General features: G+C 38.1%; 1 protein-coding gene across 4 annotated transcripts in view; it reads left to right on the top strand.

The window, feature by feature from the left end:
• Positions 1-16,662, top strand: part of RMDN2 (regulator of microtubule dynamics 2) — a 49,394-nt gene that overhangs the window by 23,868 nt on the left and 8,864 nt on the right. The window contains exons 6-10 of one of the 4 annotated variants that reach the window (XM_054819696.1): positions 1,543-1,618; positions 3,322-3,399; positions 12,049-12,147; positions 13,517-13,570; positions 13,659-13,739. In XM_054819696.1, coding sequence (XP_054675671.1) covers positions 1,543-1,618; positions 3,322-3,399; positions 12,049-12,147; positions 13,517-13,570; positions 13,659-13,739 — 388 coding nt within the window. Of the gene's footprint in view, positions 1-1,542; positions 1,619-3,321; positions 3,400-5,068; positions 10,183-10,207; positions 10,308-12,048; positions 12,148-13,516; positions 13,571-13,658; positions 15,568-16,662 lie in introns of those variants that run through there. The other 3 variants (XM_054819695.1, XM_054819698.1, XM_054819699.1) reach the window with 3 other exon arrangements.

Raw genomic sequence — 16,662 nt, 5'->3', positions numbered from 1 at the left:
TGCAGCTCTTTCCCACATGAAATGCAGCTTTAACTGTCAGAAGGAGCGGTGCCATTAGCCCGATTTTGTTCAGCGCACATTGGTCACAACATACAATCTGCTCAACAGTGTTTGACAGTCTGTCTGGAGCTCTTACAAATTCAACTACTGTTTTTATGCTGACTCGCATGCAGTACCTGGGAACACTTACCTACTAAAAATGCAACAACCTGTAGCATGAGTATTTTGAACTTAAAACCATTAGGTATAACCGTAAGCAACAGAATGATTTATTTAGTTATGTTAGCAGTGACATTTTAATGAGGATTCACTGGACCTTGAATAATGACGTTATATAAAGAAATTCAAGAAAGCTGAGGTTTAGTAATGCTTAAAAACTGTATGTGCCATACAGATTGCAGGTCTGTTACCATAATTAACTCGATAAGTTTCTTGCATAACTCTCATGTTTTCCTCTGGACTTTACCTCGATTTCCTTCTTTTAAGATTAAGTTTTGTTTTAATTTGATATTGCATTGTAAAAGTTTTAATACAAAAGTAAAATTCTGAAAAATTTAGAGAAATCATCTGTAGTAGTTTATGCTGCTTAAATACATGTTTGGTGGTTCTGTTAGTTTCATACAGAAATGCAAAGTTGTCTGAATATCAGTGAAAATAGATCCAAGGAAAGTACAATTGACGTATGTGCAAGAGATTCCTTATGCATAGTAGGTTCTACAGCTGTTGAACTAATAAGGAAAAAGCAATAGAAGTGTAATTGGAGTGTCAATAAGACAATAGTGTTGCTTAGGCAATCTGAACCTTTATTGGTAGGGACCTCTGAAAATATTTTCAGTTTTACCTGCTTAACAATACAAATTTTTAATAGAAGTGATCTCACATTTCTTTTATCACTGTCAGTGTCCCCAGTTTATAATAATAACAGTAATAATAACAGTAATCTTAGCAATAGACAGCTAGTAATAGCAGTAGTGATCCTGTTAGAGCAGAATGTGTGTGTATGTTTTTAAATAATTTTAAAGATACTAAAAGGATGCTAGAGGTGCAGGAGAACACTAAGGTGCTCGATGAAGGGTAGAAGATGACTGTGAATGATTTTTGAGGTCTGCACAGCTTCCTGCTGAGCACACCCCAAGAATTTACTTTCCCAAGTGAGGTACCACGGCTGACGGTGTTCACGTTCCCAGCACATCCCAATGCAGAGCACAATGTGTCCAGTTAATCTGCTGTCAATGCTGGAGCCAGTCTCGAAGTGTCACACTCTGAGCTAAATGGTAGAAATTTTGGAGGAGAAATCCCTGTTTTTTCACTTCACTGACAGTGTCATTTAAACTGCTTCTTGTTTCCATTATTGTTTTGTTTTGGTTTTTTTGTCTGCTCCTGAATACGTACAGCTCATGCCAAACTTCTATCCGGCTATTGAGATGGAAGAAAAACAGGTGTTAATCTGTGAATTAAGTTTTGAAATATTTTGTAATTTGATTCAAAGGTTTATTTAAATCATGAAAAGTATGTGTGTGTGTTTTTCTTTTCCCCTCTCAGGTTTGCAATTATGTGTGGCTATATGTCTCAGTTTGAAAGTGTACAAAACAAAATCAGGAATGGTTATCTCTTTAAGGTATGTTTTTGTAGGGTTTTGGGGTTTTTTTTTAAGCTATTCCTTTAAATTATTTCCTTATATAGTGTCAAAGACAGACTTTTCCAACACAGTAATTCAGCCTCGCAGGTCTATTTTGGTACCAATGTTAAAGTGAAAAAGTAATTTTTATGTATGCAAATAGATTATATGCTTACAAAATATAAGAATCGAGGTAGGATTTTTGGGAACAGCATTAAGATTTCTGTTTTATTTTGTAGTCAAAATGGGGAGGAAAAGGGAGTAACAATTCTGTTTGGAAAATAAAAACATTTGAAATATGAAATGACAGACTAACACAGTTAGGCAATCATCCTTCATGCCACCCTTAAGAAGTAATATTTGTTTTAACACTGTCCTTTCAAAGGTAATTGTGTTTTTTAGAGTTAGCCATTTGTGTTACATGTGCTACTCTCCCCCCATCTTGTCCTCGGCATTGCTTAGGCACTTTCCATCCCTTACCTTCCGAGCCGGCGTCCCCCCTTTCTGGGTGTCAGTGAGAGGTAGCAGACGTGTTCCATTTCCCGGGGAATGCCCGGGATGGGTCTCTACCACTTCATGTCTGTGTTAGGGCTTGGAGCGTCGCGGAGCTTTCCTGTGAGAGAGCATTAATTACATCTGAGCTGTGCTAAGCGAGCTGAGCCTGGAGCCCTGGGACAACCTGGAAACAAAGGGAAAATGACAACACAAGTGCTGCAGTTGTTTAAGGATGGAGTTTAAGAGGAGCCCACAGTGTTAGTAGTAGCCTTTTCAGGGAGGTTTTCCTCTTCAGAAGTAATGAGTGAAATCTGTGTGAGTCATTTGGAAGTGTTAAGGATTTGGGAAAATAATAGCATGAAAACATAGCTCCTATCTGAATAGTTTGTGGACAAAATGATAGAATAATAGGCTTTTAGATCTGTATAACTCAGATACTTTAGAGACTGGCTTAATTAGAAAAACAGATATCTGGGAGGAAAAAAAGAAACCTTAGAAGTGAAATTTTTTTTTTGAGAGGGAAATGGTAGTGAGGGATGAAGTAACATATTTCTTTTTTCCTCAAACTCAGGTTGAGAAATAAGAGCTTTCTTTAGTAAATTAAAGAGTGAAATAAAGATACTCATGACCGGTAATGTAAATGGTTTTGAAAGAAGCACCTCATGAGATGCGTTTAGGTTTCATGGTTTCACTATAAACAGAACCATTTTATTTTCTGAATTTCACATTATAGCAACAATTTGTTGTGTCATGTACCATTTCATTGAGGCAGTCACATTCCAAGGTGGAAGAGACTGTGCTTCAGTGATGGGCGCTGGCATGTCAGATATATCGAGGAGAGTGGTTGCTTTCTCACTGATTTGGTATGCGACAGTTTCCTAATACTAACTGTAAATAAAATGAATTTAATTGAAGTTGTTGCCTTTTTAAGACAAAAGTCCTTGAGTTCTTTGATTGAACTTTAGAGCTGCTTAGTCATGTTCTAAATGCAAGCCTTCTTGCATTGTGTGCAAAGTTGCTAAATAATTTTGTTTGTGGTTTCCCTCCACGAGGAAGGGGTTTGCTAGTTAAAATATTTTAGGTTGTTAGAAAAGAATTGCAGCAGAAGAGAATTCCTAAATTTGTTAATGATTTGCAGCAAACTTCTTAGAATGTGAACACGCTTGCCAAACAAACATCAAAAGTGACACTGATTTTCTTTCTAATAGGAGCACCTAGACAAAGCAATTGAACTTAAGCCTCAAGATCCTTTATTATATTACCTAAATGGAAGATGGTGCTATTCAGTAAGTTGGTTTTTTTTATCTAACGTATGAATTGAGTATACTGAAAAATGATAATGCATTTGAAATGAAATAGTGGGACTTAAGACAAAGTAGGTGTTTATTGAAGTAGATGTTCTGAGCTAAACGAAGCAGTACCTTTACATTTCCTGAATTAACTTCCACATATGTGATGTTAACTCTTGACCATTCCTGTCATGTACATTAAGCTGTGCTTATATGTCCCCCACTGTTGTGTTCAGGTTTCTTACCTGAATGTATGAATGAAAAGTAACTGCTATTTGGAAGGGAGGAAGGGTGACCTCTTGATTTCAGCTCTTTGTTCTGCCACAAACTTTATGGGTGACCTTGGGCTAGTAACATAGCCTGTTGGTAACTGTTCCCAGCCATTACTGAAGTTAAAGGCACTTACATGCTGTGGGATTATGTCTGTGGCAGCAAGGCTACCCTACCAGCTTGGTAAATGCCAGGAGAATGTCACAACAAAGATGCAGGCAAGAGATACAATTTGTGTTATTCCAAGAAAACATGTGTCTTTAAATATTGTGGTAATGACATAGTGATAAGCATTCATATATGAAAAATTAAAATAATTGGTTTACAAGTTTAGCTGATAATTAATTTTAATTTTTGTTTAGAAAAATGATGCCTGTGCTTGTTGTCTTATTCTTAAGCCCACATCTTTGATGGCTCACTCAGATGGCTATCCTCATTGCTTCATCTCTGGTGCTGTGAGAAATCTTTCATCAGAAGAAAATATTTTTGTATAGTCTATGCTGTAAAAGATCACTGGGAGGCTTCTCAGAATAATAACTGCTAATGCACCGTGAATTCCAGCCCTGCCTTTTTCCTCCAGCTGCTTCCAGCCCTAGTCACTACAAAGTGCCTGCAAACTGGAAAGAAAGAGTTGCTGTGATATATTGCAGACTTTGTCTTTATCTGCAACAAGACTTAATGCAAAGTAATCTTTCAGCAGTTTTTTCAGATTATATACTTAACTTTCGAAGAGCTTTCAGCAACTACATTTTTTCTAAATTCATTTGAATAAGGAATGACACCAACTTTTTCAAAGAGCTTCTCATTTTGCTTTTCATCACACTGTGTTCTTGAATATCAGCATTAGCTATGCAAAAGTGAGTTGCTGAAGATTGTCCTGTAGTATGCTTGCTGTCCTGGCTTTGAAGAGCATCTCTCTCACCAGTGATTCCTTACGCGCTTTTATACTGTGCTGTGTCCAACAGCTGACTGCAGCTTCCATTTGCCAAACACTCCCAGATGTTTTTCATGGCTTATTTCTCACTTGAGCTATTGCTTTTGGAAACTTTACGTATAAACTCAGTATACCTCACTTTGTTCTTACTGCACTGTTTTGTTACTCTTGTTTCATTTTATTGACCATCACAACTTCCTGAGTATTGCATGTGGTTTCTTGCACTATATCTTTACAAACTAGTGTTCCATACTTGCAACATCTATGCAGGGCTTCCTTACTGAACATTAAAGCCACAGTTTAAATTTAGGGTATAACCTCACCTGCATTTTATTAAGTGAAACCACCTGAACAGATGTAGCCACTGAAATACTTAAGGATCGATTTCTGATTTCTCTTTCTCTCTCTCTCTTTTTTTTTTTTTTTAAATTCTTGCCTGCTGTGACTGCCATGACAAAATAGTAACCTGAAACACTCGGATTTTCATAGTACAAGTAAATGCAAGTATAGAACTGAATAACATTTTGTTTTAACTTCTGGGGCTGTCAGCTCTTAAAAACTTACTGTCTTTTGCACACTATCAGTAGGACAATGAGGCCATCATTTGGGAACATTAGTTTTGAGGCTCTACTATGGAAGCTAGATCTTAATCCTAGTGAAGTTGGTGATGTTGTCATTGGTTTTAGCAGACTGTATGAGTAGGTTTCTGTGCTGATCCACTAACACAGGTTTTGGCCATGCATGTGATGTAGATAGTCATAGGAGCTTGTGGAAGATGTGACAAATTCCTTGGTCCTATTCTGCAGACTGTGGTGTTTCATGCTATGGTAATTATCCCAAAAGTAGACTGTTGGCTAGGGATTATGATAGGGTGGTTAAAAAATTAATTCATCACTCCTTCTCTGTACTGGTACCTGCAGATGGAGTGATAATGCTCTGTTTTTTATGTTTAGTCTAGCTGTGGTTGAGGCTGGGAAGGCTGTGTTGTCCAGTGTGAGGAAATTAAAGAAGAAAAAGGGATGACTGAGGAAGGAAGGTTAGTTTTTATGTTTAGCCTAGCTGACTTCGGGGTCAAGTTAGGATTGGCCACAATATTTGTTCTTTCATAAGTGCTGCTTCCAGGGGTATTATTGTCTAATTTTAGTCACATATTCTTTTACTGAGGCAGTGTAGTTCAAAAAGATAACTAGTGTTTGATACTTTATAGGCTTTGGTAACACTTTTGGGAAACCTGATGTACTTAAGTCTTCCTAGTGTAGTCAGACATTTCCCTTTCACTCCCCATTTAATGTTGGGAGATCTTATTACTATCTTCTGGCACTGCTTTTTGGGCTGACAAACTGAAAAAAAAAAATAGGTATAGCATCAGAGACTGTAAAAGAAGATGCTTCAAGCATTGTAACTAAGGGTTCCAGTTCATTTTCACAAATGGCGATCAGCTGAACAGACTTTTAGGTAAAAAGCACAGTGGAGGCAAATGGAGAAGATTTATTGAAGGCTGAAATCTATATCCAGAGACTGCATGCTGTACTAGTAAAAGCTATTTGATTTGTGGAGTTTTGCCAGAATTTGGCTCTGACTGCCATTTCTCACCTTCCTCCATGTAACATAGTCCTTTGCAAAGAGCAATGGTATGGCAATGCCAAGTTTCTTACCCAGCAGTCATTCTTGCTGGGCCAGATCCAAAGCTGATGCAAAGTGTCATAGCACCTTCCAGCAGGAAGGACGAGCTGGATTGTCACTGCCTCGTAGCCATGGGGGTTTGTCTCTGATTCAGAGCCAGTGGCAGTTGTGTGCCACCTTATCTAAAAATCTATTTTTGCTGTTTCTTATTTCTCTTACCATTATAAAGCCGGTAGAACTATACAAAAGAACAAGATTCTGTTCTGATGTGTATATCATCTCAGCTTTGTTAGAAGATTACTTCTGATATCACAGGTAGGCTAGATTTTTACCAATCATTTCATAGATGTCATGATGGGCAAAATTTTGCCCGTGAGACCTGCTGTATATACAAGAAGCCACATAAAGCTCTAATGTTTTTTTGTTTTGTTTTGCAGAGTTGACAAGGGGGAAAAACATATTAATTTATGCATTGACCAAACATAATTGAACACCACTAGTAATGGATAACTGCACAACCCTACCAAATGTTATTTTAATATTCCTTTTTCCAGAGCTGATATGAACTTCTACGTAGTGGTAATTTTTTCCAGGGTAGCTTTAGTCCTAATGTTAGGAAAAGATGATTACTATATAATTGTAATGAAGATACTTTAAAATACCTAGTAAGCAAAGTAAACCAGTGTTTAGCATATAAAAAAGATGTTACTATTCCAAAGAAAAACAACTGCAGCAAAATAATTTTCATTTAAAATATCTTTGGTGGTGGACAAAACCTTCTCAGCCTTCTGTGACAAAACCAGGCTTTGTTAAGTACATATCTTTTAGGGAAGGTTTAATGTTTCAAATAGATGCTTGAGTTGGTTCATATGATTTAAAATAAGTACAGTGTTCAGAGCCTTTGAAGTTTCAGCTTTGTTTTTTTTAAGGGAAAGTGAAAACTACTTTGGTCTTTGGATCAGCAAGAAATATTTATTGGAAGTGAATTGAGCTGTGGTGCATGGTGTATAGGAATTTGTTTTCTTTCCTTAGAGTTTTGGGCACAATTATCTGATAATCCTTTATAATTGTGTCTTTGTGGGTTTTTTTAGTGTTTCAATGTTTAGAATAGCTTTTTAAATGGAGTACATAACTAGTTAAGACTTAATGGCTACTTGCCATTACAGGACAGGCACAGAACAGTTAGCATATACTTGTGAAACTGTATCAGAGCCGCTGGTAAATGCTAGTGGGGTGTTAAAAATTAGATCCCTTAAGATTTTCTTTTTGCAGGTTACATGCCCTGTGTTGGATTAATCTCTTGTGTATCCTAGTATCTGATTGGGTTACATCAGGGAACAAATTGACCCAGTTGCTTTGTCTGTGTGCTCTGTAAGTTTGCTCCCCTTACTGGAAAGTGAAAAGCTCAGGGGATTCAAGTTGGATAAATGCCTGTGCAGACTGTCCTGGTTCCTCAGCTGGCAAGAAAGAGAATATTTATATTGGAAGGCAATATTTTAAAATTGCTGTCCAGTTACTTAATCTCTTCCAGAAGTCAAAACATTGCAAAATTATTTAATACAATTTTACATTAATATATTGTAATAAAAAAGAAAAAGAAACTCTCTGGGGATATTTAAGTAGGTGCCATTAATATTTTACTGAAGATGGGTCAATGGAATGATTTTCCTTTATGGAAAATAATTGTGTGATCTGTCTTCAGTGAGCTATTAGCAAGGAACCATCAGAGGAGGAAATCCTTTAGGGCTGCAAGTTAATCCTGGCTTAATTTTCAGTACAAGTTGGGTAGTTTCCTTGGTACCAACATCATGGAATTTGAAAAGAGCTGTCAATGGGCAGGGTTTGCATATCATCAAAACCAAACAGAAGACAAAACCAAAAAACCAAATTCCAGCCAGTGTTTTAGTTCATATGTGATTTTTGCTGATCCTAGGCTAAGGAAGAGGAAGGGATGTTAAGAAATCCCTTTTCCCAGTATCTAGGGGAGAACCACATTTTCTGCTTTGGTCTTCAGAGGAACAAGAGGCCTGATAGGAGCGTGCTGGGTATGAACTTTACAGTCAGCTGCAGTTTAACTCTGTGGGTGGCTTTCCTCCATCTCTGGTACTGTAGAGATTTGAGTAGAATAAATGGGTGAGAGCTCGCTGTTTGGTAGATCTATAGGAGAGATCATTCAAGACAAGCATCTCTGTTAGCTTTGGGATACTGAAGAGTGACCTCCTCTTCTTGGCAGAGGCCAAGCTGTCGTGGTGACCCACTCCTCTCTAGCCCCAGGGCAGTTCAGGAGCTGGCTGATGGTCCCTCAGGCCCTTGTTTTTTGCTCTTGAGCAAGTGGGACTAGCTCGCTCATGTATGGCAGCAGGGGAGTGATGTTCCTCGAGTGATCCAATACATTAAAACCTGACATTCAGTGGAAACACTGTGTTCCTTGCAGTGCTCTTGAGATTTTTTTTCAGGCTGTTAGGGGACTGACATCAGGCCTTGGGAGACCTAAAAAACCAACTCACTGAAGATTTGGAAATCATCTGTAGGGCAAGGGCAATCTTCGTTCTTTAATGTTGTTGTAGCTATTACTTGCTGCAGTTGCTGTTTTTCCTATTACTTTCTGCTGTCCTGTACCATTCTTGGAACAGGCATTAAGTGGAGTCACGGTTCCACTGAAGTTGATGGCAGTTACAGTCTCTTTGTACTTGATTTTGTATAGACCTCCAGACACGCTTTGCACTATTTGGAATAACTTTGACTGTAGAAGTCAAAGTTGCACTACACTAGAGCACGCTACACCAGGGTTTCTGTTGCCTGTGCTTGCTCACACACAGAGAATGCTTAATAAAGTTAGTTGGTATAGTAGGAATGATGTTTCCATTTCACTGAACATGGCATAAGATTTATTCTAATAAAGTTATTTCAAATTAAAGACCGTGCTTGTGTGTGTTTAGGGGAAGGGTATAATTTCCTGTTCATCATTATTGCTTCAGGACACAATTTTGTGTCTTGAGTAAAACAGGTCATTTCCATTTGTTCCACCTCAGTCATAGGGGGGTGCAGACTGACTCAGGTGAGACTTGGTTAAGGTGTTGTGATGGGATTCACCTCACCTGTCTTTAGCCATCCACAAGGTATAATTGTCTGTGCTCCTTTTGTAGTTGAAGGAAAGAAAGAAGAGAAAGAGGGAAGTGTTCATCCTAGGCTGACATGGGTGGAAAAGAATTGCCTAGTGGAAATGCCTCTTTCCGTACTCACCATGCAAGGAACCTGGACAACTCACTTAAACTAGGCACTTCCTTTATGGATGGCTGGAGTTAGCTGCAGTCAATTCATCAAGCCTGTGGCATATAAGTTTGACTACTCAAAACGTTACAGAACTCTCAGACTATCTGTGTAATAGTCACAAAGTATAATGCCAGAGCCAGCACACGTTAAAGAAAACTCACAATTGTACATACATGCATTTCACTTTTAAGCATTGTTTTAGGTCGGTGGGATTTGTAATATAAAAATGGCCAAGTGCGTATATGTTTGGGCTTTTTTAAAGTTTGAATAGTGCAAAGCAGCACCCAAGCCAGATAAAATAAGGACTAAAACCTCAGTAAATCAGTTCTGATTAAATTTTGTAGGAAAATAAAACAACTGCCAGGAAGAACTTGTGTTTTCAATAGGTAATTATAACTCCACATGGAAAAACTGCAATTTTGTTTCCTCATTATTGCATAACAGCAGACACGTGTGGTAATTGTATCTGTGCAGTGTATGTGTATCTCTAGGGTGTTGTGTGGTCTTGAAGAGAACAGAGTAAGCATATATGTTCCCTTTATTTTTTTCCTTCTGTTCCTCCCTCTGTAAGCTACCTCTGTTTTGATGTAATGGACCTAGAAATATAGAAAACTTTCTCTTCCAAAAGAGCAGAGAACATGGCAGCAGTAGATTGGCATGAAGAAAACAATACTTTTGCAAAAATCCTTTTCATATCTCTTGCAGAATACGTCTCAGAAACTAGACAGCAGCTGCGGAAATGAAGTGTGTGAGGGAATTATATACATACCTACAATATGAAGTTTTAATCAGCACGCTGCTGTTTGTAAGTGTGAAAGCACTGCAGCGCAGAGAGGGGAAACATTATGTTGCTTCAGTGAATGAGAACTTTGGGATTGCTGGAGAGCTTTTCTTAAAAGCACTTTATTCCCTTAGAAGAGGATTCAAGAATGGGATATATGAGAGAGAGAGAGAGAATGAAAAAAAAGCTTTATTTTCTTAATATTGTTTCTCTCTGGAATATAATTTTTAGTGGTTTTTTGTGAAAGACTTTCTGATGGCATTTAACAAATAAGGTGTTGGACCCTGCTGAACAACTGGCAAGGCTTGATCAGCATGTCTTCTGTCTCCAAGCAATGCTGCTCTTATGTAGCTGGAGTCATTTGGGCCAGAGGAGAAAACGTGGTCCTGTGCATTATCCTGTTGCATGCTGGCCTGTATTTGTACTGTTTGCAATGGTATTTTTAGGGCAATTTGCAACAAGAAATAAATAGAGCTTGATGTCTGTTCAAAAGAGAAGCATTCTGGTTGATGGCTATGGATAGCTATGTGTGGATGGATTCTTATGTTTTACCATAGGTAACTGGCATCTACTGGATAATTGCTGGATTTAGCTGGAGAAAGTGAGAGGAGCAGCAACAGATGTGAAGAGATTGGAAAGCCAGGGAATGAGACGGGAATAATCTAAAGCTATCCAAAACCATTTTAATTTTTACAGCAGTAGGAAAAAGAGAGATCCCTATGTGACTCATATTTCATCTCCAGGACTCTGATGAGAGACTCTCTTTCTTTGCCTGTGTATATTCCTTCTCTGTGTTGCCTCTGCATAGGTCAGGCCAGAAATTGCTAGGAAAATACAGAACCTTGGTTTCTACCATTTTTAACTCAGCTGTACACTGTGACAGGAGCCATCAGTGCTGTGGTTCAAATACTGGTGTAAAGCAATAAAGTCCTGACTTTTTTCTACAGATGTGGTAGAAGTGTCCAAAGGAGGGTGGCTTCACTTCTCCATTTAAACAGGCTTCAGTCTCACATTGCATTTCTTAGTAGCTCCATCCTTCGTTAGAGATGTGAGGTGTGTTTCTCCAGGTTAGGTGATGGAGCCAGATACCTTATGGGAGTAACTAGAGCAGTTTCTGTCAGGTGTCAGTATATGTAAGGGGAGAAGTCACATACATCGTGTGGCAATACGACAGTTCCCTAAAGTCTTTTTATAGCAGTCCATCTTCCTGAAATGAGAAGAGGTCTTTAGCAAGTGTTATTTGTCAGATTTGAAGAAGGAAAAATGAAGCCTATTTCTTAACAGTGGTTGTCACCAGCTTCTGTGTAAGAAATGAACTTGCTTTCCAAGCACCAAAAGCACTCACATTTTGACTGTAGCAACAGCTTTTCGTAATGTTGAAAAGTAGTTCAGTACATGCTAAGCTGTCTGTCTCATGAAAACCTTAACAGATTTAAAGCACTATTTCTAGCCTCAGGTTTTAAAAAATGGCAAGCTCTTATGAAACCTATACTGTACTTTAAGCTTTGTACATTGGAATAATCTCATATCAATGATATTGGTGTTTTGTCATATATTTCTTAATGTGTACATTTTCCTGTTAACCAAATCTAAAATCCAAAAGAGTATGCTTTCAGCTGGCAAATCGACAGCATAAAACATTCTTTTACAGGTTCTTTTGCAAAATAGGTTGTACAAGTAGTACAGTGGCACAGGACAGTATTTACTCCAAAACTGAGAAATGACCTGAGAGACTTTTTTTTAATTATTATTATTACTACTGTAGGTAGCTCAGTTGTCTTGGATTGAAAAGAAAGTAGCTGCTGCTCTCTTTGGGACTCCACCAACTTCAACAGTAGAAGAAGCACTGCAGAATTTCCTTAAGGTAAGTCCCAGCCAAGGCTTTTCCTGTGTGACTGTTTACCAGCTGCTATATGAGACTGGTGTCAAGATGTCTGCTCAACAGATTACGTTCAGCAGCTATAAAACTAGGGCTCTCCTAAATACCACAGAGATCTCTACTAAAATATTTTTCTTTTCTATTTTAAAATTAGTTTGGAGATGAGTGGCTAGCACCTTTGTTCTCTTTCTTTAGTTTTAGGGAATTCTTCAATGACTTGCAGTGTCATTTTTTGCAGTTCAAAGCATAAACTTCCATCATTGCAATTACTTTCAGACAGTTTCTCAAAGGAATTAGACAAGCATATTTTCTTCACTAAAGTGCTTGTTTTCTGTGTTCTTAGTCTATTTAAAGATAGAATAATCTCATGAATTTTGGACAATAGAATACGTTACCATCTTCCCAGTTTGAGATTTTATCTTTAAGGTCAGCTCCAGAGGTAGCAGAAATAATTTGAAATGTTCGCTTTAGCTTCAGTGTATTTTGTGGTGGGCTGCAGACTAACTGTGGTTTTAAGTCATCTTCTGCAACAAAAATTAAATTAGTGTCTAAAAGACAACTGTTTGGGTTTCTTTTTCAATTGTTTGATAATACACAGTTGTAGTGAAAGCAGCATTCTTTTAGTCCAAGGATTACAGCTACTATAAATTTCACTGATGTAATTTTTCTCCCCTAAAAGCTGTTTGTTGATTAAAGCTGCTTCTTGGTTAGTTGATAATTGGTAAGGTTTTTAATCATCTTTCAAGCTTCTAGATCCCTGCTGTGTTTTAAAAGGAAGACAATCTTGAACTGTTTTAATGATCTGAACTTTTCAGAAGATGGTAGTGTGAAAAGAAAGGTGAATCCAGAGCTAGAAGATATGGGTCTGTGAAAGAAAAAGAATTATAAAGTTGATGAATACAGTTCATTACCCATTAAACAAAGTATGAATGGTTGGTTGCTTGTTTATTTCTTTGATAAGGAAATAAATATTGATAATCCAGAGAGAGCAGTGTCTTCCAACCCATTGTGTAAGTGAATGAATCCAATCGATGTTCTATAGAATGATCCAAAATCTTTACAAAGCACTTAGGGAGAGAGGAGAAGTACAGAAGAACATTTGCAAGAAATATGGAATATTTTTATGGGTTTAATATCAGCACCTCATGTGCCTGGTTTAGGGTTTGGGTTTTTGGTTTCCTTGTTTTCTTGAGGGTTTTTTTTAAGTGCTAAAGAGATTGGGGTGCACACAGTAGGGATGATTCGGTCTGATGTTTGAGGAAGCTTAGTGCATTACTAGAAATGCTAAGCAGACCACATAAATCTCATCACACAAGTTTTATGTCTATTTTCTTTCCTGTTTTTTATTATTTAGGCAGAAGAAATGCATCCAGGATATTCCAAATACAATTATGTGTATTTGGCAAAGGTAACCAAGTTCTTTTAAAAATAATGATTTGTAAACTCTGGTATTCTTACAGTGGTCTGATTGGAAACAAAATGTTTTTTCTTCTCAGTGCTATAAAGATCTTGGCCAGAAAAACAATGCACTGAAGTACTGTGATTCTGCACTGTCAATTCTCTCAGTTACTAATGAGGTGGGTATTGAGAGTGATAACTTGTTCTCTTGTGACCGCTGTCTTGTCTTTGGCGCCCATTATTGCCCTGTTAGTAGTAGCATAATATTTCACTTTTTCCTCTGAACACAGAACCTTCCTTTTTCCTCCACTCTAGGATGGCTCATTACAGTTGCCTGTATCAACAGCTTTAAAAAAAAAAATCTTTGTTTGGGGAACTGTCAGGGACTTGTCTATGTCAGAAGCTGTCAGAAATTGAATTGCACTCTTTGTAATTCAAGCCATTTCATTAGACTATCTTAAGCATAAGCAGTTGAGTGTGTTGCTCTAGTGCTGAAATTTTGCCCCAGACCTACTTGTTCTCAGTTGAAAGCATTCTGGATTTTTGTCCCACAGTCTCCATCTCTGCTCCTGAAAGCCTCTGGTTTGTGATTCTTGTCAAGGCCTCCAGGGTGGTGTGTTAGCTATAGCAGAGGTACATGGGTTCTTCAAGATTGCCTTTGTCTTCAACCACAGTGCAGTTAAAGACACGGTTTTTCCAGTTACATCTGCTGGAACACAGTTTATTCTAAGAGATTATTAGATTCCCTTTTAGGCCCTTTAGAGTATTTTTAGTATGTGGATGCAAAATTTCTACAGATATTTGAGAGATTTTAAGTGATTTAATTTCTCAAATATAAACCAAGTCATGGCAAGAAGGTTCACTCTGTCTGATCTCATGTAGAAGCAAGTTCCATAATTACCGACCTATGACTGGAAACATCTTACCATCCAAGAGCGTGACAAGTTCAAACCTGAGCTTTGTCAGCCTAAGGGACCCCCTTTGAGCACAGCAGATGTGGTAGGGGGAGAGAGAGGTGATTCCAGAGATGAATTGGCCCTATCCCATTTAATTCTTTGAAGTTAAGGAAAAAGACCACTAAATAGCTCTGTAACTTGATTGACAATAAGTACTGTGTGTGGAGCACTAACATGTTTATGTCAAGCGTTCTTGCTGGGAAGAAAGACCACTGCATGCCTCACCAGCAGCTGCTCCTGGGTGGCCTTTATTTTTGGCCCAAGTTACAGTTTGTACCAATCATAAATTAAGCAAGCACTGCTTAAGTTCAGTGTTTCTTTAAATATGTTTTGATACAGATATGATAGTAATAATCTCTTAACTCGACTTCATGCTTTACTTACTGTTGAAATGTACCTTCAGCCTGCCTTTTACAAAAGGTAGGAAAGTCTGCTGTAAATTATCCATTATTTGGTACCTTACATCTTTGTATAAAAAGTAGGACCAATGGTCTAAGGGAGAGAGCATACAACTGAAATTGCTTTAATTTAGCCTGTTTGTATACATCTGCACTGATTGAGCTGGTGAATTTTTTTTTTGTTTTTCCTGTATTCAATTTACTACAGGCTAGGTAATCTTGCAATGAACTCTGAAGCTATCTGGTAAAATTGCAAACAAACACTTATCACAGAAACTTCCGGTGGGCAGAAGACTGCCTGTGTTTAGTAAACAAAGTCATTGAACATGTTCATAAAGACTCCTTGGAAAAGTATAGAGATAGCATAGATTGGGATTCATCTTTGATAACAATAGCTGGACAAAATTTTGGTGACCAAAGGTAGTTGCTGAGGCTCCCTCTACACTCAGTGGAGAGAAATAGATGTATCCAGGTATGATGTATCTGCCTGATGGCAGAGAGACTATATGTGAATTTATGTGCAAGATGTGTACCTGAGACACCTGACTCCTAGACTGTGCAGTTAAGGAGAGGTGAATCCTGCCTCTAAAGTCCATGTCATCAGTCTAAATGTCAGCTGGAGTTCAGTGTGTCCTGGGCCACCTGGAGGGGTTTAGTCCCTGGTAAAAGGAGCACCCCATCACCTTCCTGAAGTACCAGTGGAACTGAGAAGGAGGGGGGATCCTGAGGTAAGAGCAGCAATTTGGGAGCAATCTGGGGGAGATGTATGTGTATTCTGGCAAGCAGGGTGGTGATGAGAATAAGAATGATACTGGTTTGTGAACAGAAGAAAGAGTGGCAAATGGGCCCCAAAAATCTTTTGTCCATCTGAAGAGGACTAAATGATTTGTCCTCATCTGTTTTGACTAATTCTATAGATATCACAGATTTGTCTGCATCTTGTTTACTTGTGATGTGTTTTAAGGTTAGGAAAAAAAGTCCAGGAAAATATGGCATTGGAACAATAATATGCAATTCAATTTTTTTTAAAAAAGAAAGGCAGTCAGCTCAAGAAGGTAAAACAAAGTGCACGCTGAAAGGAATTACTATAAAATGGAGATCTGGAACACAAGCTCTGTTGATGCTAACTGTTACCTCAAGTCCCATCTGAATTAGAATATTACATGTTGTTTTGGTTATTGTGTTAGAGAAAAACTGTTACTGATTTTTGGGAGACACATATTGGAACTGAAGTGGTTCAGGGCTTGGAGCTGTGTGTAGGAATAACGTTTAGTCAGGTTAGTTTAAGGGAGAGAAGAGACTGTAATAAGGCTAAAGAGGCATTGGGGAGACAGTAGTAAATGGATGTTGATAAAGTGCCTGAAATGACTACAGCCCTGCAAAAGATGGGGCTCGTGGTCTGGAATAGAGAACGCAGGTCAGCAGCAGTCTGAAGATTTCTTTCAGTTTGCCACAGTACAGGACCTCAAGGTTGTCAGCAGTGTGGTATGTTGTCACAGTCATGCGCAACCCATCAGTCCCAAGTGTAATCATAGTTTCTCATGTGAATTTTCCCTCTTTCTTCAGGCAGGGGAATTCCTTTATTGTTTTTAAATGTTGGCTTCTACTGAGAAACATGTATATGTATAAAGGCATAAAATGAGCAGACTGAGAGACAAAGTTGCTGGAAAGGTGCCACATTGAGGAAATGTATAGTATTTCATGATACAAATCATCCTGCAGCATAAGTATGAAAAATAATAGTAGAC

This window comes from Grus americana, chromosome 3 (genome assembly GCF_028858705.1).
Source record: "Grus americana isolate bGruAme1 chromosome 3, bGruAme1.mat, whole genome shotgun sequence".
In the NCBI taxonomy this organism is placed as follows: domain Eukaryota; kingdom Metazoa; phylum Chordata; class Aves; order Gruiformes; family Gruidae; genus Grus; species Grus americana.
The sequence above is the reverse complement of the archived record's forward strand: the minus strand, read 5'-3'. Positions and strand labels throughout refer to the sequence as shown.